Raw genomic sequence first — 27564 nt, 5'->3', positions numbered from 1 at the left:
TATTTGATACGCTTGGATATTATTTTACTGCGTATTTCTGCATTTCTGATGCGTATTTTACGCAGATACGCAGCTTATCTGGAGCTCTGCAGTGCCCTTGGCAGGTTAATGTGAGAAAAGTTAAATTCTATTGTTTATAATGTTATTGTTTTTCTAACGTCAGCATTAGTGAGGACTAGTACAAGCAGCCACACACATGAACATGCACGTAGCTATATAACTGCAATAATCTTGTATGCGATGTTAAACCCCATTTCACCTCACCTCACTGAAGTGTGAATGATATCAGGAATATCAGGTGAAAACAAGTTCCTTGTTGCATGTTGTATGTAAGACATTAGACACCAAAAAAGCGTCCTGCTCTGATAAGCGCCCCGGCGATATTTGCTAATATATTGGCTAGTGAACAATCCCAATTAGCACCCTTCTGATTGATCAATGTACACAAGACTTATTTATTCGTATATAATACGCACTCATGTGTTATATGCACCGTTAATTATGCGCAATTAAATTCTGGAAAAATATATCTGTCAAGTATTATGCGCACAGTTTTTTTTCTTTTCTATCATATCAGGCTGTCAGCATAAACCACAAAATTTACGATCGTTCACCAAAATTATATTCTAATAAGGGCTCCCTATTTCTAATTTTGAGAGCACTCTGGGCGCTTATTACGTCGAATACGGTATTTAGGAAGTTTTGCAAATCTGGAAATATACGAGAACGTGAATGAAATGCGAAAAATGCAAGTGCTCTTTGTTCGCATGAATGAAACTTCACATTTATGTCACCAAAAGACTATCAACAACAACACGGCCTCACTGCACACTTTAGATAGCGGAAATACAAACTTGAATATAAACACAAACACAGTTTATTGAGCAGCAGTTATAACAAGTATGTAACAATGTCAGTTAAAGAATAGGAATTACACAATGAGCATCTGGTGAGTTATCACTGCTGGGGTCAAGAGTTCTACCCACTCATGTCCAACTTGTTGACACCTCCGCATACCAGTCAGTGAACGTCGTTGGTTCAATTATTTTATTGCCTTTAAACTTCCTTAATGCCAGTCAACCGAGTAAACATATAAACTGTGTGTTGTTTTTAGGAAAACACTGTTAATTGTTTTTACGGAAGTGTTCTACGCAGCACTAATTAGCGGTGCTATTTGCTATTTGATTGGATTAAGGTAATGTGTCATTCCACTAGGGATGGGGTGGGGGGAGTCGCATTGATATTGAGTCGCAATTTTGGCTACGGGGACAGCAGTCGTAACTATTTGGAGATGCATTAATTTCCAGATTTACAGTATTACGGCCTACAGGGCTGTAGGAGAAAATGTTAATTGCATAGTGTTATAAGAACAAGTCAAATCATTTGAGTGAAACACAATCTGGGGGACAGCAACCAACCTGTTGTTAGCCAGGAAACAAGGAACCTTGAACGCATGGACTCAAGTATCTGTGTGGATAATACACAAGGTCGGTGTATCGTGACGACTCTGACACTCAGCCACCATGTTACCCTTGAGTGTGTTATTATTCCCTGCTACGAAGTGGAAGGGGAATGTAGGAATGGGTGCTGTTGTCCATCTTTCCATCTGTCCGTTCGTCACGTTTCGCAGATCTTGAAAACTGTATATTTCTTCACCAAACTTGGCACATAGATAGATCTAGTGGTAAACTGGTGCCTTTTGATAGTTTGGGAATTTTGAAAAAAATATTTTTTGAGTTTCCATAGCTACAGATTTGAAAGATCTTGAAAACCGTACAATATTTCTTCACCAAACTTGGCACATAGATAGGCCTAGTAGCTTGCACACAACCAGACCTCTCATATTGGCGGGGGATATAAGTATTTCATGCTTGTTTGTCCACAGATCGGTACTGATATTGGAGAGTTTGAGGATGTTATCCATGCCTATCATCGACTGATGGACATTAAACAGAAGTGGACTGATGTACAGGTCAGTGTTGAAATTGTTTATAGACACTGAATTGCAAGACTCAACACGTAGGATGTCTTCAAAAACATGTTCCAATCTACATGTCGCAGATATTCTGCCAATGTCTCTGTTTTCCATTTTGTGAGATGAAAGTGACTGACACATAATAAATAACACCATCAAATCAGACCTCATGATTTTATTTCATAGACAGCAAGATGCTAGGACTGTTGTTTCATAGACGCCAAAATGCTAGGACTGTTAATTCATAGACAGCAAGATGTAGGACTGTTGTTTTGATGAATCATTAGAGTGTAATAATTCCTGAAAGTTAATGTATACAATATTTCAGGTTTTGAGAATCCTTGTCAACGCGGTAACTGAGAACCTGAAGGATGCGGGAGACCAACCCTCAGCCCGACTCCGCCCAAAGCTCCAGGAACTGTTTGGTCGTGTCACAGCAGCAGTAAGTCGTGGCTGATGGAAGTCTAGAGGGTTGTGACATGACATCCTCATTTCAAAGGAATTGAGTAAATAAATGTAATCATAACAACAAACGACACTGAAGGAAGTATGTATAAGATAGCTTCACGATAAATCGCCAAGGACAATGAAAAACGAAGCATGGTTTATTTCACAATAAAACATTGTTCTAGCATGATGTCATTTCTGGACATTCGAATATTGGCTCGCAACTTGATGACATCATATAACTTTAAGAGAGAGAAGTGTCCAGTGAGAAGACCATAGATGTTACTGGGCTATGCAGATAAACATAGTGGCTGACCAATTGCATCCAAAAGCGGGAGAGATATGACAATCGGTATTGGGAGAAAAGGTACAGGTGATCGACGTGAGGACTGGGAGAATATGCTGGAAATACCAAACCCAGGTTTTGAGGTCGGATTATTAAGGGAATCATTATATAATTTAGGCTGAGCCCCTTTATTCTCCCTGCAGTGTTTTATTGTACGATAAACAACTCCCACTCGTTGTTTATTTCTTAAATAAAAAAATAAGTGCTGACCTTGACATTTCCATCCCCAGGTGACGACAGAGTCCGAGATCTGGCGTCTCTACAGCAAGCTTGTCAGCAGTGTGGAGCACCCCGATCAAACAACATCCGAGAAGGTAGGTGCCTGGGGGAAGCCATCTTCCTGATGCAAGGGACTAAACTGACTGTAAAAGTCCAGTTTCCACCCTTGCCGAACTAGGCTGGAATTATGGAGTTATATTTTGGCTGGACTAACGAGTCTATGCATAGTCCAATCAAAATCGTGTAACAAATCGACATCCGGTTCGTCAACTGTCGTGCAGATTTCTGTCTGTTGCATAATTTGCAAAGCATGTGTACCTCCAACTCTGCGCCAACATATATTTTCCAAATCTTTTTATGTTTTTAATCAATATTCTCACGTGATTTGATGCACTTCGCGAATAAGACCCGTTTTACTGCAATATTGACTTTCATTATCGATCAGATCGTCTTCATTGGGCGTCGCCATTTTGTTTGAAGTAAATGCAAGTGATATGAAAGGTGGAATCTGATTGGTCAATAGGAGTGATATAGAAGGGACGTAACTCATAATAGCCACTGGTGGCGCTACGATCGAGCCTGAAACTTCCAGCCTAGTTCGCAAGGGTGGAAACTTGACCTTTAGAGTCTTCTCCGTGGCACTATGAAACAGTAAATATACCATATAGTAAGAACAGGGCAGGTCATGTTCAAAGAATAGTGGATCAGTTGGACGATTGGCAGAGTATTGATTGGCTGGGTGACCTAATGGGTAGACTAGCTGTCAGCTGTTGCAGTGTGTCTCCTATATCTTGTGTCTTTGTATGTGACCTCTGTGTTGTATATGAGACAATATCAAGACAATGTCGTGTTGTATAGTATACAAATACTTACTCTTCACAAGGTCATTAGACCGCCTCCGTGGTCTTGTGGTAGAGCGTCCGCCCGGAGAGCGGAAGGTCAGGAGTTTGATCCCCGGCCGTGTCATACCAAAAGACGTTAAAAGATGGTACTTGTTGTTACCCTGTCTGGCGCTCGGCATTAAGGGGCTAAAACAAGGACTGGTCGGCTTGGAGTCGGTATACTGTGTCTGAGTGGAGTATTCATGTTAAACTGCGGCATGGTATCTCAGTGAGCTAGCACTATAAATCGGCATCAGTCCGGACACACATGTGCATGCACGTCGCTATATAAGTGCAATAATCTTGCGACATTAAACCCAATTTCACCTCACCTCACCACCACAAGGTCAATATGCAAAAACTATGCACTGGCCTCGGTCAGTATCAGTTTCTTGGGCCCATAAAAGATGATAATGCCCTCAAGAATGGTCAGTAATTGATAAATATCACATGCCACCTCTGTGTTGTATGTAAGACAATATCCTGTGTGAACCCTCTGTTGTATATCAAATGTGACCTCTGTGGTATATATATATAATATTGTATGTGACCTTTATTGAAGTAAAATATTGTATGTGACCTTTGTATATATATATATGACCTCTGTGTTGTATATATATATGACCTCTGTGTTGTATATATACAATATGGTATGTGACCTCTGGATCAGTGACCTCTGTATCCATGGCCTCTGTATAATGACCTCTGTATCCATGACCTCTGTATTCATGACCTCTGTATCAGTGACCTGTATCCATGACCTCTGTGTTGTATATTGACAATACTGTATGAAACCTCTGTATCAATGACCTCTGTATAATGACCTCTGTATCAGTGACCTCTGTATCCGTGATCTCTGTATCCGTAACCTCTGTATTCATGACCTCTGTATCAGTGACCTGTATCCATGACCTCTGTGTTGTATATTGACAATACTGTATGAAACCTCTGTATCAATGACCTCTGTATCCATGACCTCTGTATCAGTAACCTCTGTGTTGCAGGCTGTGCAGTACCTTCAGAAGGCTCACCGATGTGTGATGCAGACCTCAGGTTGGGAGAAGGATGTGGATCAGTGTGTGATTGTTGCAAAGCAGTCTCAGCAACTTGCTACAGGTAACTATAACAGCTGCCCTTGTGCCAACCTAATGATGGGTCATGTTTGTACTGAAGCTGTATTGGTCTGCTGGTAACAATGGCAACTGTCTTAGCTCCCACCATATGGTGAAGCATGTTTGTACTGAAGCTGTATTGGTCTGCTGGTAACTATGGCAACTGCCTTTGCTCCCACCAAATGGTGAAGCATGTTTGTACTGAAGCTGTATTGGTCTGCTGGTAACTATGGCAACTGTCTTAGCTCCCACCAAATGGTGAAGCATGTTTCTTCTGAAGCTGTATTGGTCTGCTGGTAACTATGGCAACTGCCTTTGCTTCCACCAAATGGTGAAGCATGTTTCCACTGCAGCTGCATTGGTCTCCTAGTAAATATGACAACTGTTTTGGCTTCCACCAAATGGTGAAGCATGTTTGTACTGTAGCTGCATTCGTCTCCTGGTAACTATGACAACTGTCTTGGCTCTCACCAAATGGTGAAGCATGTTTGCACTGTAGCTGCATTGGTATCCTGGTAACTATGGCAACTGTCTTGGCTCCCACCAAATGGTGAAGCATGTTTGCAGTGTAGCTGCATTTGTCTCCTGGTAACTATGGCAACTGTCTTGGCTCCCACCAAATGGTGAAGCTTGTTTGCAATGTAGCTGCATTGGTCTCCTGGTAACTATGGCAACTGTCTTGGCTCCCACCAAATGGTGAAGCTTGTTTGTACTGTAGCTGCATTGGTCTCCTGGTAACTATGGCAACTGTCTTTGCTCCCACCAAATGGTGAAGCTTGTTTGTACTGTAGCTGCATTTGTCTCCTGGTAACTATGGCAACTTTTTTGGCTTCCACCAAATGGTGAAGCATGTTTGCACTGCAGCTGCATTTGTCTCCTAGTAACTATGACAACTGTTTTGGCTTCCACCAAATGGTGAAGCATGTTTGTACTGTAGCTGCATTGGTCTCCTGGTAACTATGACAACTGTCTTGGCTCTCACCAAATGGTGAAGCATGTTTGCACTGTAGCTGCATTGGTATCCTGGTAACTATGGCAACTGTCTTTGCTCCCATCCAACATGTTTGTATCGTATGCATATTTATTGTTTTCAGAACATCTCAAGTTTGCCGAGCGTGGTGCTCCGTCACAAGCAATCAACTCTCTGTCATCGGCCAAACTGATGCTGAGAAGCCTCCTGGTCAAGTTAAAGGTAGAAGCATTTCTTTCTAGGGTCAACTGGATGTGTTCTGTATTCCAGGGTTGTCTGTGCTAGAATCAGTTATGGTAAAATGCTTACAGTTGGAAAGCTTTACCATTGGATAGCTCCTGTTTTAGGTTGTGTTAGTCCATATTTATTAATCTTAAGTTTCGCCATCAAATTTCGACCCGTGAAGATTCAGGGGTAGAATTGGTCCTCAGCAACCCATGCTTGTCGTAAAAGGCGACTAACGGGATCGGGTGGTCAGGCTCGCTGACTTGGTTGAAGCATGTCATTGTTCCCAATTGCGTGGATCGATGCTCATGATATCAATCACTGGATTGTCTGGTCCAGACTCGATTTTTTACAGACCGCCGTCATACAGCTGGAATATTGCCTAGTGCGGCGTTAAACAACAAACCAACCAACCAACCAACCAACCATAAAATTTCACAAGGAAATACATCTTCCAGAATAACAGGACTGTATTTTGAGGCAGCCATGATAAAGCGGAAATATTGCTGACTTGGCATATTTGCATTCAATCCCACTGTCAGAAGTTGAAATATTTTGAATTTGTTCAAGCTGATTGTTCTGCAGCTTATGTTCTCTTTGGTATTTCAGCAGGCAAACACAGACCCAGTGACACAAACGCTGGCCGAGAAACTGCAGAAGCCATGTGATGACCTGAGTGCCAGTCTCGACACAATAGTCCGGAGAATCGATGAGCTGAAGGGCACATGAGAGGGGACTGTGATACGGAAATATTTTTTATTAAAATGTCCAATGTATTCTGCTGTTGATGTTTTCTGTCAACTGATTTCATTCATCATTTGTTTGGGGCGGTCGGGTAGTCGAGTGGTTAAAGCTTTCACTCGTCACGCCGAAGACCCGGGTTCGATTCCCGACATGGGTACAATGTGTGAAGCCCATTTCTGGTGTCCCCCGCCGTGATATTGCTGGAATATTGCTAAAAGCGGCGTAAAACCATACTCACTCACTCACTCATTCATCATTTATTTAGTTGCCATGCCATTCAAAATTTCTCTTGGGAGAGTGTCACACAATCATTAGGTCCTCTATACATTATGGATGGGGCATTATCAGTTTTTACAGTGTGATGTACAGAATAAAAACTAGTGTTTATTAGTCTGAAAGGTACAGGTTACTTCATGCTACTTGGGACCCGTGAAGATCCGTGATAGAGGCGTAAAACGACAAACCAACCAAATCATGCTACTTGAGGCGGCACGGGTGGCCCAGTCGTCTAGGGCGCTGCAATTCGCTGTGAAGAGTTGCCTCCCTTGGGCATGCCAGAAACCCATGATTGTGGGTTCGAATCCCTATTCACCCCTATATTGTTTCTTGGTATGTCAGCACCATACCCTTGCTAATGGGTTTCACCAAAGTCGTAAACTTTTAAGACTTCGGGCTTTCCTCCCACATCAAGCTGACATGTCAGGATAATACTAGAATAGTGTTAAAAGCGGCATTAAACCCAACTCACTCACTCACTCATGCTACTTGAGCACATAATGGCTTGTGTGTCATCGTGCCTCAACTATGTGGATTGTCACGAAGATGTCTGGCCCAGTCTAAATAACTTACAAGCTGTTGTGAAATAGCTGCAGTGATACTGAGGATGGTGCATACAGAACTCTCTCTCTCTCTCCTCTCTCTCTCTCTCTGGAACATTGCTGAGAATCTCAAATGCTCACGATGTCAATCACTGGATTGTCTAGTCCAGACCATAATATTGCTGGAATATTGCTGAGCGTGGCGTTAAACAACACACACACAATTATTCACAGTTGCATCAAACCTGCCAAAAGTAACGTGAACCATAGAAACATATAGAGAAGTCTGTACCTTAAGAAGAGATGTTTCCAATGCTTATCAGTTAATGACAAAAATAACAATCAGTCAAGTGTTACCAGTGTCTTTATTCTTATAACAATATGCTGTACGTGAATTACAAACTTTACACGCTAACCTGCATGAGAAAAATGGTGCATCTCGAGTCATGGACCTATGACGTCACACGTGGTGCATTCATGAGCGTCGGTTCACACAACATACCAGTATGTTCGTTTGTGCATCAAAGCAATCTAATATCTCTTGAATATGAGTAATTCTTCAAATATTAACTAACATATGGTATTCACGTTTCTTTGTGGGCGAGACCGCCTCCGTGGTCTGGTGGTATAACGTCCGCCCGGAGAGTGGAAGGTCCGGGGTGAGATTCCCGACCACATCATACCAAAAGACGTTAAAAGATGGTACTTGTTGTTACCCTGTCGCTCGGCATTAAGGGGCTAAAACAAGGACTGGTCGGCTAGGAGTCAGTATACTGTGTCTGAGTGGGATATTTATGTTAAACTGCAGCATGGTATCGCAGTGAGCTAGCACTATAAATCGGCATCAGTCCAGACTAGTACAAGCAGCCACACACACACGTACATGCACGTCGCTATATAAGTGTAATAATCTTGGACGCGACGTTAAACCCCATTTGATCTCACCTTTTGTCGGTGAGTATATAAACGCTACACAAGGAAGGTGAGCTTCAGTATCTAGACAACCTCAACACTAGCTATTGATCACTTAAATCTCTTTGCCAGTGTACACATTGTTCCTACACCCAGCACCAGCTGTTGCTGTGGAGTGATGCTGGTTGGTACTGACATTCAAACATTCAAAATAATGAGTTAAAATTGAGAAAGGTGAACTGTCTGTCACGGACCAGCGGAACAGCCCACCCCGTCGTAGTTTCATTCTCACTTCAGTGTTGCTATAACTGTATTTACCGAGAAGCTACAGACCACTCTAACCACGTGGCAACTTTAACCAGCTGACTATATCAAAATATTGATTTCCTGGTCCACGTCGGCTTTGAAAATATCTCAATCACCTGAGGCCTACGCCACTCAACACCACATGCGTCATGGAGTCACGTGATAATTTGTCGTCTGCGGTTGGACTTAATCGGCTGCTAGGACGTGTGGGCGTTTTATGAATGAACCTCTTCTTACAATGTTGTCATCAACGTGAGAGTAGACTCGGACCATGTATGTTCAACAGGCTGGAGATCAGGTATGGAGCGATATAATAATTTCAGGTGGACGCCTAACCTGGCCCACTATCACCGCTTGCTTGATGGGGATGACATTCCAACCGGCAGAGAACAGGGCGTCGTACCGTTATGCACTGTCCCATACTCTCCCTATAATATCAACCATCTCCCCGATGAGGTCCTTGCCCGGATTTTCGGCTACCTTCGCCCGATTGAAGACCGCCTGCCTTCCCTGGCTCTCGTTTGCCATAAATGGAGACACATCCTTTTAACGTCTGGTTTCCTATGGAGATCCCTCCATATCGACCCGTCACAATATTCCTACGGGCATTTCAGCCTTGTGTGCTGCATATTTCGGCTATACGGGTATCATGTTCAGAAACTTACATGGCGGGAACATTCGCTGGTTTACGAGAGCGTCTTCTCACTGATAGCTCGACTAAGGAATCTGAAGTATCTGAGACTGCCTATCCTATGGACCAGGGCTGTAGTTGAGAGTCTCCAGACATTAACAAACCTCGAACATGTTCAGATCAACGGCGGTTATGCCTTAAGTGATACGGACCTGGAAAGAATCGGAATGTACTTCCCTCGACTCCGTGAAGTTTCTATAAATGCCTGCTGGAGTATCTCAAGCCAAGGGGTGGAGAGGTTTATAGATTCCCTGCGCAATCTGGAGACAATTAAACTTAAGATTAACTCTGGCTTACCGCTAAACGACGTGAGAAGTGAACGCGCCATGAGGGAAGGGGGACGAATAGTGACGAGTTTAACTGAACATGGCTACTCCAAGTTAATTGGGGTGTTGTGTCTTCATTTTGTGCCCGTGGAGATGGATCAGTTGTGGGACTCGGTCAACAGGATGAGCAATCTGAAGAAGCTGAGTATAAGTAATTGCGAGGTAAGCACATGCAGCACCATGCTATACACTCCTGTAAACACCACTGTGACTGGACGTATCGTTAAAACATCTTTGATAGGAAAGAATTCCGTTAGAAAACGTTATGTAGTGTTTAACCAATGAAAGGCTCCAATCGTGAGACTTGCATTGTATGAACCAATCTGCTGACATGACATGGTCCAGATGGAATGGGACATTCGCATGACATGATAGCATTTAGGATTTTCATGTACAGTAAACTACGGTTAAACGAACACGGTTATAACGAACTAACGGATATACCGAACTAACTTTTTAGTCCCGACTATATGCTGTAGTTCTGCTGTATAATGCTTATAACGAATTACGGTTATAACGACGTAAATTAGTAGTCCCTTTGAGTTCGTTATAACCGTAGTTTACTGTACTTCACTTGTGACAATTAAGCTTGGAGGGATGCCCTGTGTTACCATGACCAATCATTTTGTGTTATACTAATTGTGTGAATGTATTCTGTCGAACGAATTATCTGTGAAACCAGATTCGATTAACAATTGCCACAGCTGCGTCTAACAGTTTGTTGAAATAGTACAGTGCCAATACACAGCTGTTGCTTGCTTGAACTTCAACATTGTAGTCGAATATTTGCAATAAACACAAGTAATACTAAATGGGATGGAAAGTATAACATACCAGACCGACCTACCTTACGAATATAAACAAATCATGATGTATGTGTTCGAGGCGAAAAGGTTCTTGCTTCGGACAATGCCAATGAAATATTACGTCTCAGTAGTGTTGTTTCAGAAATGAAATACAAATCATTGATTTAACTGCTGGTATTTGTGGCACTATAGTCGTCTTACATAAGCTATAAAATAGCAATATAGCAGTAGAACGCAGGGTATCCAGAGCGTCAGAATGGGTCATCGATTCATGGGGCGCTGACAATTGCGCAAACGGTGCAGGCGCATGTTAAATTTCGTCACCTTGGCTCACCAATGGTGCTGGAGCCTCTGACGTGTACAGAAGCTGACGCAATGATTGCTGGGGCGACTTACTTATATCTGAGCTGCGTCAATAAGTGCTGGTGCACCTGGCGTTTTTCAGACCTGCATCAATGTTTATTTGAAGGACTGACAAGTAGTATTATCGTGCTGCTGACGAAATAATTACCTGATGGAGTTGACGTGTAGGCTTATAGGAGCTGCAGCAATGACCTGTAGCCTTATAGGAGCTGCAGCAATGACGTGTAGGCTTATAGGAGCTGCAGCAATGACTGCTGGAGCGACTGACGTGTAGGCTTATAGGAGCTGCAGCAATGACTGCTGGGGCGACTGACGTGTAGGCTTATATGAGCTGCAGCAATGACTGCTGGAGCGACTGACGTGTAGGCTTATAGGAGCTGCAGCAATGACTGTTTGGGCCACTGACGTGTAGGTGTATTGGAGCTGCAGCAATGACTGCTGGGGCGACTGACGTGTAGGCTTATAGGAGCTGCACCAATGACTGCTGGGGCGACTGACGTGTAGGCTTATAGGAGCTGCAGCAATGACTGCTAGGGCGACTGACGTGCAGGTGTATAGGAGCTGCAGCAATGACTGCTGGGGCGACTGACGTTTAGGTGTATAGGAGCTGCAGCAATGACTGCTGGGGAGACTGACGTGTAGGCTTATAGGAGCTGCAGCAATAATTGCTGGGGAGACTGACGTGTAGGTGTATAGGAGCTGCAGCAATGACTGCTGTGGCGACTGACGTGTAGGCTTACAGGAGCTGCAGCAATGACTGCTGGAGCGACTGACGTGTAAGTGTATAGCAGCTGCAGCAATGACTGCTGGAGCGACTGACGTGTAGGTGTATAGCAGCTGCAGCAATGACTGCTGGAGCGACTGACGTGTAGGTGTATAGCAGCTGCAGCAATGACTGCTGGAGCGACTGACGTGTAAGTGTATAGGAGCTGCAGCAATGACTGCTGGGGCGACTGACGTGAAGGCTTATAGGAGCTGCATCAATGACTGCTGTGGGACTGACGTGTAGGCTTATAGGAGCTGCACCAATGACTGCTTGAGTTACTGACATGAGGGTTTATAGGAGCTGCACCAATGACTGCTGGAGTTACTGACGTGAGGGCTTATAGGAGCTGTTTCTAAAACCAAGCATACATTTAGTGGGAAAAGATCTATGCGTGTGCGTGCGTGCGTGCGTGAGTTTTGAGTATTCCTAAAGTAAGGCCAACCGGTATCACCAGCTGAATATATCCGACATCCAGACACATGTTCATAAAGTCATACCTGTAAACAACACGTGTGTACAAGTTTGGGGTCATACCAGTAAACATCACGTGTGTACAAGTGTGGGGTCATACCAGTAAACATCACGTGTGTACAAGTGTGGAGTCATACCAGTAAACATCACGTGTGTACAAGTGTGGGGTCATACCTGTAAACATCACGTGTGTACAAGTGTGGGTCATACCTGTAAACATCACGTGTGTACAAGTGTGGGGTCATACCTGTAAACATCACGTGTGCACAAGTGTGGGTCATACCTGTAAACATCACGCGTGTACAGTGTGGGGTCATACCTGTAAGGGGCGGTCGGGTAGCCTAGTGGTTAAAGCGTTCGCTCGTCACGCCGAAGACCCGGGTTCGATTCCCGACATGGGTACAATGTGTCAGGCCCATTTCTGGTGACCCCCGCCGTGATATTGCTGGAATATTGCTAAAAGCGGGGTAAAACCATACTCACTCACTCACTCACTCACTCACTCACTCACTCATACCTGTAAACATCACGTGTGTACAAGCGTGGTGTCATACCTGTAAACATCACGTGTGGTCAAGTGTTGGGTCATACCTGTAAACATCACGTGTGTACAAGTTTGGGGTCATACCTGTAAACATCACGTGTGTACAAACAACTAATTCTCGAGTCAGCGAGTGGATGGGTAGGTTAGCATGACATTAATTGTACGTGAAACACCAATAGCGCGTCTTACTCATAGTTCATAAATCACCAGAGAAAACCACGGATGTGCTTGTCTGAGTTCGCTCACGACAGCTTCTTTCATTACATGTGTACTTAACCGCCTCCTCAACCTGCACTGTAATGACCCATATAGTCTGCAGGCTTTATACTCATTAGAAGCTGCTCCATGGAAATATTGAACCTGCTGTCATGAAATCTCGGTGTCACATTCCCGCACCACATGGTTATCTACAAGTTCACCAAGTCGGCTTGGTCCGGAGGGTTGTAAGCCTTAACCCATACATACACCCGTGGAGGTTTCGGGGTAGCATAGGTCGTCAGTATCTCATACATGTTGAAGCCAACTAACGATGGCCCCGTGTATGCCCTGTGACCTGACAGTAGGTCAGCGTGACCCGGCGGTGCTCAGTTGTCAACCACTGGTTTGGTCCTCTTTGATGTTGGTTGGTTTGTTGTTTAACGCCGCACTCAGCAATAGTACAGCTTTATGACGGCGGTCTGTAAATAATCGAGTCTGGACCAGACAATCCAGTGATTGACATCATGAGCATCGATCCACGCAATTGGGATCAATGACATGCATCAACCAAGTCAGCGAGCCTGACCACCCGATCCCATTAGTCGCCTTTTACGACAAGCATAGTCGCCTTTTACGGCAAGCATGGGTTGCTGAAGACCTATTCTACCCAAGATCTTCACGGGTCTGTTTGATGTTGGTGAAATAAGGCGTAAAACAACATTCACGGCTTAAGACCTTCCCGTTTTCCACGTGGTGGTGGAGTAGCTTCGTGGTTGACACGCTGACTGGACCTGGGTTCGACTCCTATTTATACAAGTTGTGAAGCCTCTTGGTATTCAGTTTGATAGTACCCGTATGTAGGATATTGTAAGGAAATACCATCTCATATACACAAACATATAAATCACCTAGAATTACGAAATAATCAGCTATTCTAAATTTTGTCAGAAATCCAGCAGTGAATGGGTACCCGGTAGGATGCGATGACAATCTGGTTGTTAACCTTCTTGGGCCTAACTGGCAGCCTCGGCTGTATACTCCCCAGGGAGTTGACAATGATTCTTGAGTGCACACCCATCCAGTGATGGGGGTTATAAAAGCGCTTTAAGCATAGTTATTATTAATATTCAAAGGCAATCTATCTTGAGTCACATTTAAACACGGATTTTATAACGTACGTATGAATGTGGGGCGAAGTAATATGTTCACGTGTTACACCAATAAAACAGCCCCTTTGCTGTTCTGCGTAATAAAATAGTCCTCCACGGACGCCTAGACTAAACAACTACCAAGGCCATCGATTCATTCTTCATTCATTTCGTTTTCTATTCAATTCCACGGATGAATATAAACAAAACCTGGTTGAGTGATATATGAATACGCCAAGGCTGAACAAACCTAATATGCTACGAGGTGAATACAACGGATCGATTCTCAGAACCATATTATGAAAAAAACCGTAATAAATGTATTCGTGCAATTAGACATGTCTGCACTGATGGGTAGCAGGTTGTTATCAAGTGCCGGTGACGTGAGGTTATGTTACAGTGAGGAAAAAAATACATACAAATCATATATACCAAACAGGAAACGCCTACAGGTACCATAAAAACAAAGACATGAATGAATGAACAGATCATTTAATGAATGGTGGAACGATAAAAAAAATATAATTATTGAAATGAAATATGACGCATATTGCATCAGGCTTGGGCCAATCGATACGTAAAGGGACGGCCGTTAGCCTAGTTGTTAAGAGCGTAGACAGGTCACGCCGAAGACCCGGGTTAGATTCAATGGGTACAATGTGTGAAGCCCATTTTTCGGTGTCCCCTGCTCTGATAATGCTGGAATATTGCTAAAAGCGGCGTAAAACCATACTCACTCACCCAATCGATTGGTAAAATAAGGGCGGATTCGTTTAACGAAATGTGTTTTGAACAAAAGCTGTTTCACCATATATACTTCGTCAGTATCGAAAGGACTGGGAAATGAGCTGGAACGCAGAGCTAGGTTTGACGTCACACTATAACAGCTGTTGCGCCAACAGGACCATATGGCGTCTTTTGTAGCTATCATACTGGGCGTCCATAAACAGACTATAAACTGGGTCTATGTGTGCTCAGTGCAGAATATATACGCCAGTGCACGGCACGGTGTCATTTGTTGGTGTGGATGTTGCAAGCGGTGTTCTTACTGGTGTTGTCGCTTAAGACGAAGAGGACACTTCTCATTTGAGTAGGTGGGTGTTTAAAGATCGACTGAATTCGATTAAATGAACCCATCGCTGTGAATGATTGAAGGTTCATTTCGCCATCGTGTCATCGTCATGCTGTAAAGAAAAAGCTTTCAATTACTAGTATATTTGAGTGTGATTTTTAAAAGAAATAAAGAGAGGATATTCCATGTGTCGAGTGAAACATCACGTTTCTCTCATTAAATGTCCTATTTAATATATAATTTTTGTGTAGTTTTACAAACGTAAAACCTTGAAACGTTAATTCTCCCTACCTAATACACATAGACGGTTCACGACCCCTTGTATTTGCGACTTAAAAAGTAGTTTCATGTTTGCAAAATCTTAAATAATTGAAACAAAAGTATAAAAATATATGTAGGGTCACGAAAATTCTTTATCATACATTTAGATGTAATTATATGCAAAATCAACTTTAACAAACAAATATTCTTGAAAACTAGGGGAGCTCTGTTGGAAGCGAAAGAATACATGCTGGTCAAGTAACAAAATTGGCGCTTAGCAAAACGAACAGTCTAGATGACGAGTTAAATGAGAAACTTACAGTTATAAGGAAACATTTTCGAGAGAATAATAAACGGCAAGAAGTGACATTAACTCCATAAACGACCATCTGTCATTATTTTGCCTTGTCAATGTGGAACTAACGTAAAAAGAACGTCAGTAGTTTGTGTACGGGCTTGTCACTTACAAGCTCCTCACAGCGATAACCCGTTCACGGAACTCTCTTATATTGTCGCGATGTTCCCGAGAGTGTAACGACGGTGTCAGGCGCTGGGAAGGAGCTTGAGTCACTTACGACGAAGGGAGACAATTTAAGGGGAAGTATATGTTCACTGCAGTGAAATATTAAGTGTGCAGTGAAATATCAAGTGTTATGTTTACTGCAGGGAAACATCAAGTGTTATGTTCACTGCAGTGAAACATCAAGTGTTATGTTCACTGCAGTGAATTATCAAGTGTTATGTTCACTGCAGTGAAACATCAAGTGTTATGTTCACTGCAGTGAATTATCAAATGTTATGTTCACTGCAGTGAAATATCAAGTGTTATGTTCACTGCAGGGAAACATCAAGTATTATGTTCACTGCAGTGAAATATCAAATGTTATGTTCACTGCAGGGAAATATCAAATGTTATGTTCACTGCAGGGAAACATCAAGTGTTATGTTCACTGCAGTGAAACATCAAGTGTTATGTTTACTGCAGTGAAATATCAAGTATTATGTTCACTGCAGTGAAATATCAAATGTTATGTTCACTGCAGTGAAATATCAAGTGTTATGTTCACTGCAGTGAAATATCAAGTATTATGTTCACTGTATTGAAAATATCACTAAGACTTTTTCTCAACTTCGCAAAACTCAGTCTTTCACACTGAAGTATATTACAAAAAAGAATCTGCCCCTGTTAACTCTTATCCTCTCGTAAATTGAATTTAATATTAATGTATTTAATAATGATCAATGAAAAGCACACTCACTTTTGATCGCACCTCAATCAGTTCAAGTGGTTGCCATGTACATTTCAATATTACCACCGATTTGGAAAACCCATTCTTTGATTCTTAGAATTGTTTCCTGCTAATTTTGCTTGACGTACGAGGTGACAAAATGGATCGGTTCGGGTGGTCATACTCTGATATTTGGTTGATGGCGTTTCAACATACCTTGACGTCGTGGATTGTTGCTTATAACATAATCACTGCATTGTTTTGTCCGGACTCGTTTTAAATACACCAACGTCTTATAGCTGGTATTTTGCTGACTTCTGATATTTGCCAGTTCTTTATAGGCAGTTTTATATGGGTGTTGCTTTCATATTTGCAAGTATGCAGATTTATGTATTAACCATCAATAGAAGTGTTTGTTCTGATCCATAGATAAAGGCACATTTAGATAAAGAGATAAATTGGTATGTTATTGTTTAGTCAGACGGTTGCATGCATTGTTTTTTCTTAAAGATATGATTCCAGGCAACCACAGCCAAGTCTGTCACTGGAACGACAGCTGATACTAATATCATGCTGTCCTCAATGTCCACTGTTGACCCTAAGGGGAGCCGGGTTGACCATTAGGGCGATTTAGTTGATTGGCTGGTCAAGCTGTCACGATTGTGTGTCATCGTCCCACGATGGCATTGGGCGTTGTTCATAATATCAACCACTAGTTTATTTGAAAAAGACACGATTATTTATTGGCCGACGTGATATATCTGGACTATTGCTGAGTGTGGCGTGAATAACAGAAAAACACCCACACTCACTTATTTGAGATAACATTTGTAAACAGCTCTATGAATGAAGCTGAGATAATATCGATAAGGTCACGATTAGCGTATCAGCCAATTGTATGCTCAGCTTTGTTATCAAACACTTCGGAAGAGTGCATTGTGACGCAGTGCTACGTGGGTGGATGTTATTTGCTTAAACTGTTGGAAACGGCGACGTGACCCAAGACCTGTTGATCTACTCTATGTACGAAGTAATAACCACCGTCCTACACAAGTCACCATTGGAATATTGCTGACTGCAGCGTAACACGGCAGACAAACACACAAACAAATACACAACACACAAACAAAACACAAACAAACAAATATACAGACAAACGCACAAACAAATACACAAACAAACAAATATACAGACAAACACACAAACAAATACACAACACACAAACAAATACACAAACAAACAAATATACAGACAAACACACAAACAAATACACAAACAAACAAATATACAGACAAACACACAAACAAATACACAAACAAACAAATATACAGACAAATACACAACACACAAACAAAACACAAACAAATATTCAAACACACACAAATACACAAACACAAACAAATACACAAACAAACAAATATACAAACACAAACAAACAAATATTCAAATACAAACAAATATACAAACAAACAAATACACAAATAAACAAAAATACAAACAAATATACAAACACAAACAAATACACAAGCAAACAAATATTCAAACACAAACAAATACACAAGCAAACAAATATTCAAACACAAACAAATACACAAGCAAACAAATATACAAACACAAACAAACAAATATTCAAATACAAACAAATATACAAACAAACAAATACACAAATAAACAAAAATACAAACATATATGCAAACACAAACAAATATACAAATATACGAACAAATATACAAACACAAGTAACAGATCATCACCCTAGCTCCACCACTTCAACAGATTCGGGTATCATCATTCCACCAATGGTTCTTACTCACTTTTATTTCGAAAAACCCGGTTTCATCACTATTTGATACTGATTCATAAACACATTATTCATGCTATAGTTTGAATCGTACAACGGAGGTTTCTTATGATTATAGAAAGGGCTTTGTCGCTTTTATTATTTATTATTATTATAACACCTGAAGGGAATACCGGGGAAAAAAGGGTTGTGCAACGATGATTTCCTCTCATGGGTCATCATAGTCCCCACAAACCGATCCTCCAATTGTCCATATGCAATGTTTCTTGAATATGAATACGGTTGTTCAGGACCCGTGAAGATCCGGAGATCATGGGTCTTCATCAACCCATGCTTGCCGTAAAAGGCGACTATGCTTGTCGTAAGAGGCGACTAACGGGATCGGGTGGTCAGGCTCGCTGACTTGGTTGATGCATGTCATCGATTCCAATTGCGTGGGTCGATGCTCACTATATCAATCACTGGATTGTCTGGTCCAGACTCGATAATTTACAGACCGCCGTCATGTAGCTGGAATATTGCTGAGTGCGGCGTTAAACAACAAACCAACCAACCCATCTGAAACAGCATTCAATGCACATGGCTGGTGAGCACTTGAATCCAGGTCAGAACCTGTGCTTACTGCAGATCAATCACAGTATGCAATTGCTAAAACAATCCAGCGGGACGTTCTTGAATTATATGGTGAAGAAAAATTCCTTATCATGTTTGGTAGATCGCATTTTGACAGCTGCTTTAGGATCCACAGAGACTAGTTCTAAGTGGATGACTTCTAGAGGAGTGTTCACATTAGTAAGTTAAGGTTACACACAACCAAATGTTTTCCCATAGACTTCTATAGTAACGTTATATTTTTTTTTTAAATAACTAAGCATTCAACAGCTATTACCTGTACGCGTGTGCACAGTTTGGCCTTAGAGCAGCAATAAAAAAATAAAAAATGACTAGCTTAGCCAGCTCCTTTTCCGAGTACAGGAAGCTAAACACACCACCCCCAGTTTCGCACCAAATGTCACCTACTTGAAAATAGCTGTGGTCACATTCAGCATAAGTCATCATGTTGAAAAAGACAGTACTAAATATAGAAAAACATGGTCAGTTTTAATAACTGGATTGATGTACATTTGAAAGACATAAAAATCTTACAGAATATCCTCCAATCACAGCCTGCAGATATCTCTCGATCTGCACTGAAGGCTCCTACGAAAACCGCACTGTCCAAACTGGTTCTGATTTGGTGTAGTAGAACCTTGACACTGTCATGCATTGCATCTATCTGTCCACAAGGAGGTGATGAATAGGACTGGTGGCGGAGATCTTGTTATAATACTGATGACAGCATCAAGGACATACCATACGAAGTATTTGCAAGTACATCAATATAGCTGCACATAAAACTGAAACTACCTGGACGGTTTGCCTCTCTCATGTGTGACAGACCAGTATGACTTGGAAGGTCAATGAAGCCAGGTCAAAATTTTAGGTTTTGAAGATCTAGGCCAATTGAAAACAGATCTAAAACAGCATCCAATGCGTGCACTCCTTCAGGGAGCATATGTTTGCGGACAGGTGCTTGATGAACGTCCCACACTACAGAGCCCTGCAGTCCTGGGTTGGCAGAGGACATGGAGTAATACGTGTGTACCCAAGGGGACAACACTTGGTCAGGCTCAAGAATAGCGTTATAGTGAGTGAGTGAGTTGGGTTTAACGCCGCCTTTAACAGTATTCCAGTCATATCACGTCATGTCAGCTTAATGTTGGAGGAAAGCCCCAAGTCATGCAGGTCTCAGACGTTTACCTCTTCGGTGAAACCCACGAGCACGGGTATGGTGCTGACAAACCTAGAAACATAATCGGGGTGAACCGGGATTCGAACCCACAATCATAGGTTTCTGGCGTGCCCAAGGGACGCAACTCTGCACAGTGAATTGCGGCGCCTTAGACGACTAGGCCACCCGTGCCCCCGAATAGCGTTATAAACTAACACACTAAAAGAAGGTTTGCACAGGCTTTTGTAAGTGTCACATAGACGGTATTAAGTACACTGCTATACGCCACTGTGAAGAAAAGCGTTCCCAGTAACTGAATTGTGGAACTTTAAACGGATTTTTTGACCTAATATTCCTTGTCATACTCGATGTAAGTATGTATAATTTGTTCGGATTCATGGCAATAATGTCAATATTACTTATACATATTTTCAGATGTTAAGATATGAATCCACTCCAACATTATTATGGCAAATTCATTGCAAAGTTATGTACAATTTTATTAATTAAAAATGCTTTCTTCTTGTTCTCTGAAACACTGCATTTGCAAAATACTAGGTCGAATAGTTCTCAGTAAACCTTTTAAGAATTTAATTGAGCCATAATACTCATAGACTATACACAATACTAAACAAAGACATACATTCCAATGTGTTATTTAATCATGTGTTTTGTTTGTTATACAAGATATATTTAAATCTTATCAACTTATCCAAGTCCTGAAGATATGAAATCATATCGATCTCTGCAGTAGAAATAGACAATATCTGAGAGTCCAGACTTTTTCGGAATGGTTCAATGTATAACCATAACTAATACCAAAAACAAGCAATGAGAAACAAAACATTCGATAGTGAAACAGCGTTTCAGCTGTTACGCAGAATATAACTTACGTAGTAAACCATATGTTGTCAAACTTCACTGAATAACATTTATTTCATTATTTTGCTGACAAGATTTGTCGATGGTATGAAAATGACTAATACCGCAGCACAATGACACCGACGACCGTCACACCCACAACGCTGCTACGTCAGCAACAGCTGACGGCGACCCACGTCATACGGTACATAATACACGTCCATATAGAGAGGGTAGCAGGTGGTGCGTGCACTTACGGTACAGGTGTATGACGGAGCTATGAATGCTGTGTCACCCCGCCTACGTAAACTGTCGATGCAGGCACAATATTGACGTCTAGCTGAGCGTTCGTCTTTATCAATTGCAACGCTTAAAACAGGTGAATATTGAAAGCTGTTGTTTGGGCAGGTTATGCTGTTTAGAAATTCGTTTTGTGGGTCGAAAATGTAACTTTATTCTTCTGGTATCAGCCCACCACATATAGATATTGTTATTAAAGATCTCGGGGATGGCGTCATTCGTCTGAAACACTATATAATACTGTAACAAACGTTCGGAGGGACCTGTATTATCTTTCACGGGAAATTGATGGACAGATTAGGTGATATGTTTAATGTGTTTATGCACAAAAGGAGCATGAGTAGTTTAGTACGAAGGGGTCATTTAAAGAAACTTTACGTAGAGACAAAATTCAGACGAGACAATGTTGGTGCAAACACTGACAATTTCGGCCATTTTGAATTCAAATTTATTTTTTTTCACTTTGGCAAACTCCAATGGCGTGGCCAAATATGTTTCTGCTAACCTAATATGACACCAGTGCCGTAGCCAGCCGGGATTTTTTTTTATAGAAAACAGTTTTAGTTGAATCAAATTGGGGACAAGTGATACTTGTACAAATATTAATGTCCTTGCACATCACAATAAATGATAGGAAAACACAAAACAGTGTCAAATAACGAATTTCGGTACCAGCATTTCCATGTGAAATATGTGAGGTTGGTGTTGGAAAATCCAAGATGGCTGTTACTGACGGTATACGGTCTCATATCAGGTCAGTAACAACCATCTTGGATTTTTACTGACGGTATACGGGCTCATGCGGGGTCAGTAGTTCTGCTCTCTGATTGGTCAATCTCACTTTGAGGCATAATAATCATATCATTATATACTCACCCACTTTTACGCGAATACGACACAGGTTGGTTAAGAATTTACTTATATTCAAGATATTGGATTGGTTCGATGCACAAACGAACATACTGTTCGGTTGTCTGAACCGACGCTCATGAGCGCATCACATGTGACGTCATAGATACATGACAAGAGATGCACCATTTGTCTCGTGCAGGTTTGCGTGTAAAGTTTGGAAATCGCGTGCAGCATATTGTCATAAGAATAAAGGCACTCTGTGGTAACACTTGACTGATTGTTAGTTTTGTTTTTAGTTGGTACACATTGGAAACATCTCTTCTTAATGGACATGCTTCTTTATTTGTTTCTATGGTTCGCGTTTCTTTTGGCGTTGGGTATATTATAATCAGGTTTTTAATAATGTTGTTTTAACCTTTAAGATTTCTTTATTTGTTTTGTAATCGAATTATGTTTCCCTTTTTAACGTTGAACCTTTCCCTTCTGTTTAGCATCTGCATGGCATCCGGCTTGTATCCAAGTCCCTTCAGAAGCTATACCTCTTCAACCTGTGGAACGTCCTTTTCATCAGCGTGGACGGCAAGGACCTCCGTTACATCAACATCGACGACGGTTTGGAGACAATGGAACATCTGGAGTTGTACACACCCAAACTCCGACGCGCTCGCATCAACGGCAGCAACGCCATGAAAACAATCAGCATCAAAAGCAACAAACTTTCTTTTCTGGAACTTTCCAACTGCGAAGAACTGGATATGCGTTCGTTGAGGGAGACTCTCAAATCCAACCCGTCCATTTTATGTCTTAAGATCGGATGTCTTTCGCAGGACAGTTTGCTTCTGGACGAGCTGATCATCCCAAGTCTGCATGAACTGTGTCTCTTGTCGGACTTCGCGTGTGAAGCCATTCACATCAGAAGCCCCACTCTCCGCCTGTTCCACACAGAAGCAGAAAATGACATTATTACACTCAATCATATCTACATCACTGCCAACCACATATGCAAGATAGCGTTAGTGGGGATGCCAGCCTTGAAAACAATGACGATTCAGTGCGTGAGTGTGGACTCGATAGAGTTGAACCTTTGCAGTGACGAGCAGATCATTCTAGATTCCTGCGTCATCCATGCCATGGGCGCGATAGGGTTCTTGAGACTCTTTGACTGCAAGCTAAACTTGCTGTCAGTCAGTACCCCGCAGGCCGAAACAGTTGTCCTCTATCGTTGCCAGATGACCAACTATGTTCTTCAGATGGCGCTGAACGGCTGCCACAATATATCTCACCTCAACTTGGAAAAATGCAAGAGTATAACCCAAGTGTCTGTGGATGCTCCTCCGATGATGTTCCTCAACATGTTCGGGTGCCGAGAGGTCCATCGCCTGGACTTGGACTGTCCGCAGCTGTTAGCTCTCAATCTTGGCCAATGTCCAAACGTACGCTTGTTCCTGAAGGGCGTGGAACAAGACTTGACCACGTGCTGTGACCATCCGAAGATCGTCAGTCCCACGGGATCCATACGATGGAGCCATCATTTCCCGCCACTGCATATATGTGGATTGTGACGTGTATTTAATGCACCATTTCCGTGATCTCAAAATATGCACAAGTGATGTTTACTTTTCACAATGCTAGTTTATACTGATAAAAAAATAATGTAACGACCAAAAGGAAAAGGAATGTTTGGTATGAATGTTACAATGATAGAGAGATTATTCTGTAAAGTTGCACATAATACTAACTGACTTAATGTATTGATATGATGCATTTTACTTAACAAAGTAATAACTTTAAATCAGCACAATTTAGACCGTTCCGTTATATTTTGCCATCAGTAAGTATGCAAATTATCACTGCTGGGGCAATTGCATACTATATCCTTAGAGGCGTGTAGCACTCTTAAATCTTAAATATTCGATTTAAACAAAATTTCGTAACTAATCGACTTTTGAATACTTATTTCATACTATTTACATAAACGTTAACTATTGTTTTATTTCGTGCAGTACTCGAAATATCCCCATAAAATTATGAATAGTATGTTTTCAACATGACATGAAAACACCTTACAAAGAAACAGAAGTGCTGCCAATGTCTCCAGTCCCTATCATCACAACTTTCTACAGATTCTGATTTACAAACTGTTTTGTCCTGAAACCGGTAATCTACTATATATTAGATCATGTGTTATATTAACGAAGTACGTATATATGGTATTTAGGGTGTTTCCCGATCTCATGCACTAAGGTTACCAAAGGGTTTTATTGATATATATATATAGACAATTAAAATTAGAAAACAATTAAATCATTGTTTAATACTCAGGCGCGAGGCATTATCAAATTCGTGTCATTTTCTTACAGTACTATGCGGCGAATTCAGGGTTACTAAATGTTGCCATGATGTACAGATGCATAACATAGAACGACTGAAGTGATAGTTTTCAAAAGTTAAAAGTTGATGCCACTGTCCCTAAAAGGAGTTTTTAGATTTTGCTGACTCAGCACAATGAATCTAGGATAGGAAGTAGATATTATTGATCTCCTACTCTAATCATACTGGGATATCGATCAATATCTGAGAACATTTGTGATATCGATATGCAGTGGATGGATCTCTAACACTAACACCTCATGCTTGATACAACAATCATGATTGCAAGCTTCGTTCAAAATAGGCAATCACAATGATGTCCTCACATGGCACACCTGATGTGGTGCCATCTTTACAACCAGGTGGTATGTACACTGAAGGTATAACTATGGATGGTATGGTAGTTCTGAGAAATATGAACATTGCAGCTGTGAGTGTGAGTGGTTTCCACGGGGATTTTGTTGGTGGTTGGATTGGGAAGTCGTATCAGAGTGAGTGAGTGAGTTTGGTTTTACGCGCTTTTAGCAATATTCCAGCAATATCACGGCGGGGGACACCAGACATGGGTCGAAACCGGTCTTCGTCGCGACAAGCGAAAGCTGTAACCACTAGACCACCCGACCGCCCCTCCGATGAGAGAGTCGCTGTAATTATTCAGTTTGGGACTGCTATTATCCTAGGTTAAAAGATACGAATGGATGTGTGTATTTATTTGTGCGAGTGTGCATGTGTATGCTGTTACCTACAGACGTTGGCCTACAGTGATACTACACTTGGTCTCCTACTGTTCCATAGTGGGCTTCGAACGGTAAATAGAAGGAACAATACCCTTTCCATATAAATAAGACACCTCTGCCAAAAGCAAAGTCCATTAGGCGATTCCGGCTTTATCGTGAGTATGTGCCCCCGATTCACATCCAGACAATGGTGAGACCAAGTGTTCGTTTTGAAACGTTTTGCTTCAGTACAATTAATAACTATTCAAGTTGGGAAACTTCTTTGACCTTTTGTAAAACGCCTGATAACTCGTATTTTATCTCTTAAACCTACATTAACACCAAGTACAGAGTTGAGTATACATATTTGAATAATATGTTCAACGCTTCCGAAATGTCCAAATGCATCCTTTTGCTCGCATTTTGCCCCACCACTGAAAGTAAATAATTTGAGGAGTCTTTCAATAAATTGTGAGTGAGTTGGGTTTAACGCCGCTTTTAACAGTATTCCAGTTATATCACAGCGTGTCAGCTTAATGTGGGAGGAAAGCCCGAAGTCATGCAGGTCTCAGACGTTTACCACTTCGGTGAAACCCACGAGTACGGGTACGGTGCTGACAAACCTAGAAACATAATCGGGGCGAACCGGGATAGGAACCCACAATCATAGGTTTCTGGTGTGCCCAAGGGACGCAACTCTGCACAGCGAATCGCGGCGCCTTAGACGACTGGGCCACCCGTGCCCCCGCTTTCAGTAGAGGACCACCACAACATCCCTCTTAAACCTCACGTCAACTCTGTACTTGGGCAGTTCTTGTGCGCCAATTTTTCCCCTTATCGTGTAACGTCTTTCCTTCATCATACGACCTTGCTCAAATAACGACTTCCCAATATTTTGTGGCATCTTCCTTACTTTCTCGATATCATTTTATTTCATATCCTTGAACTTGAATTTATTATGCATCAAGAACATTGATAATTACTTACCAATTGTTTATCAATTCAATATGCATTGGTGACGTGTTCCATGCGTCGTTTCTTCTTGTGATAAAAACCTAAATACAATCATGTGATGTCAGCCTCTGCACCATGTGACCAGGTCACGTGGTTACTTAAGGAATATGTACCGGTGAAGCAGCAGTTCAAAACATGACGAGAGTATTCAAGACAAATATTGTCCAATAGTTTAATTTATTTCAATAACTGTATTATAAACTTTATAGTTCATTGTTTCACTTGCATGTTGCGTTTATTGATTGTAAATTTCATTGGAAAAAGGCGAAGCAAGCTCAATACTAAACAGGGCACTACTTTAGAAAAGATCCCAGTTTTCGCGGCACATATTTTAAGAGATCTGACAGGAAGATAATCAGTGAAATCCTGTATATTAACAACATGTGAAGGACGGGTAGAAAATAAACACCAACACGTGAGAATAAATTATAAGCAACAAATCCTTTTCATAATCATAAGAAATATACGAATCATAATATGATTTTGACCATATCATAAGCCTGTGTTTATGAATCACTATCAAGCAGTGATGATACCAGGTGTTCGCTAAAAGTCGAGCATATCTTGCCCAAACCGGGGGCACCCGTCACAAACACATGCAAAGGCAAGTCAAATGTTCACCTAACAAAAAGCCGGGAACATATGGTACAAGTCAAGATAGGGAATTGCATCTGACATCATTTCTGTCACATTTTGAAATATAATCTACATGTCTGCCATAAAACTTTTGGAAGTTTTACTAAGGCCTTGAACGTTTTAACCCTGATTGAACAACTTTTGCCCAAGAGTCGTTTGGCTCTCTTTGAAATCTTCTTAGAAACGGTATACTCGATTGTAACTAAAGAATTGTGAAATGTAGACACCGAAATGTGGAGCTGCGGGAATTATTGCTCGACGAAAAGGGAAAGTATATATTAGAAAGTTGAAGTCACGCCTATTTTCATATAGCCCTGTATTGCTTGAAGTTCAGAACGGTTGTGGGCAATATTGTCTTTTACGCATGCGCAGGTCATTGTGAAACCTTGGTGATAAGAAGATTGTTGATGGTC

General features: G+C 41.6%; 2 protein-coding genes across 2 annotated transcripts in view; both read left to right on the top strand.

Moving 5' to 3' along the window:
• LOC124151518 (tetratricopeptide repeat protein 27-like) overlaps nucleotides 1-6951 on the top strand; it is a 34791-nt gene extending 27840 nt beyond the window's left edge. Inside the window, exons 19-24 of the mRNA XM_046524034.2 lie at nucleotides 1886-1972; nucleotides 2304-2417; nucleotides 2999-3082; nucleotides 4873-4984; nucleotides 6075-6172; nucleotides 6785-6951. Of these exons, the coding sequence (XP_046379990.2) occupies nucleotides 1886-1972; nucleotides 2304-2417; nucleotides 2999-3082; nucleotides 4873-4984; nucleotides 6075-6172; nucleotides 6785-6904 (615 nt within the window). The 3' untranslated portion in view covers nucleotides 6905-6951. The remainder of the gene's footprint in view (nucleotides 1-1885; nucleotides 1973-2303; nucleotides 2418-2998; nucleotides 3083-4872; nucleotides 4985-6074; nucleotides 6173-6784) is intronic.
• A 1660-nt stretch (nucleotides 6952-8611) lies between these two features.
• On the top strand, nucleotides 8612-26046 carry LOC124151517 (F-box/LRR-repeat protein 15-like). Its single transcript, XM_046524033.2, has 2 exons — nucleotides 8612-10134; nucleotides 22907-26046. The coding sequence occupies exons 1-2, from the start codon at nucleotides 9256-9258 to the stop codon at nucleotides 23975-23977; spliced, it is 1950 nt and encodes a 649-aa protein (XP_046379989.2). The 5' UTR covers nucleotides 8612-9255; the 3' UTR covers nucleotides 23978-26046.
• The last annotated feature ends 1518 nt before the right edge of the window (nucleotides 26047-27564 follow it).

Source organism: Haliotis rufescens, unplaced genomic scaffold (genome assembly GCF_023055435.1).
Source record: "Haliotis rufescens isolate VD_foot unplaced genomic scaffold, xgHalRufe1.0.p SCAF_3, whole genome shotgun sequence".
Lineage (NCBI taxonomy): Eukaryota > Metazoa > Mollusca > Gastropoda > Lepetellida > Haliotidae > Haliotis > Haliotis rufescens.
This window is presented reverse-complemented; position numbering and strand designations above follow the sequence as displayed.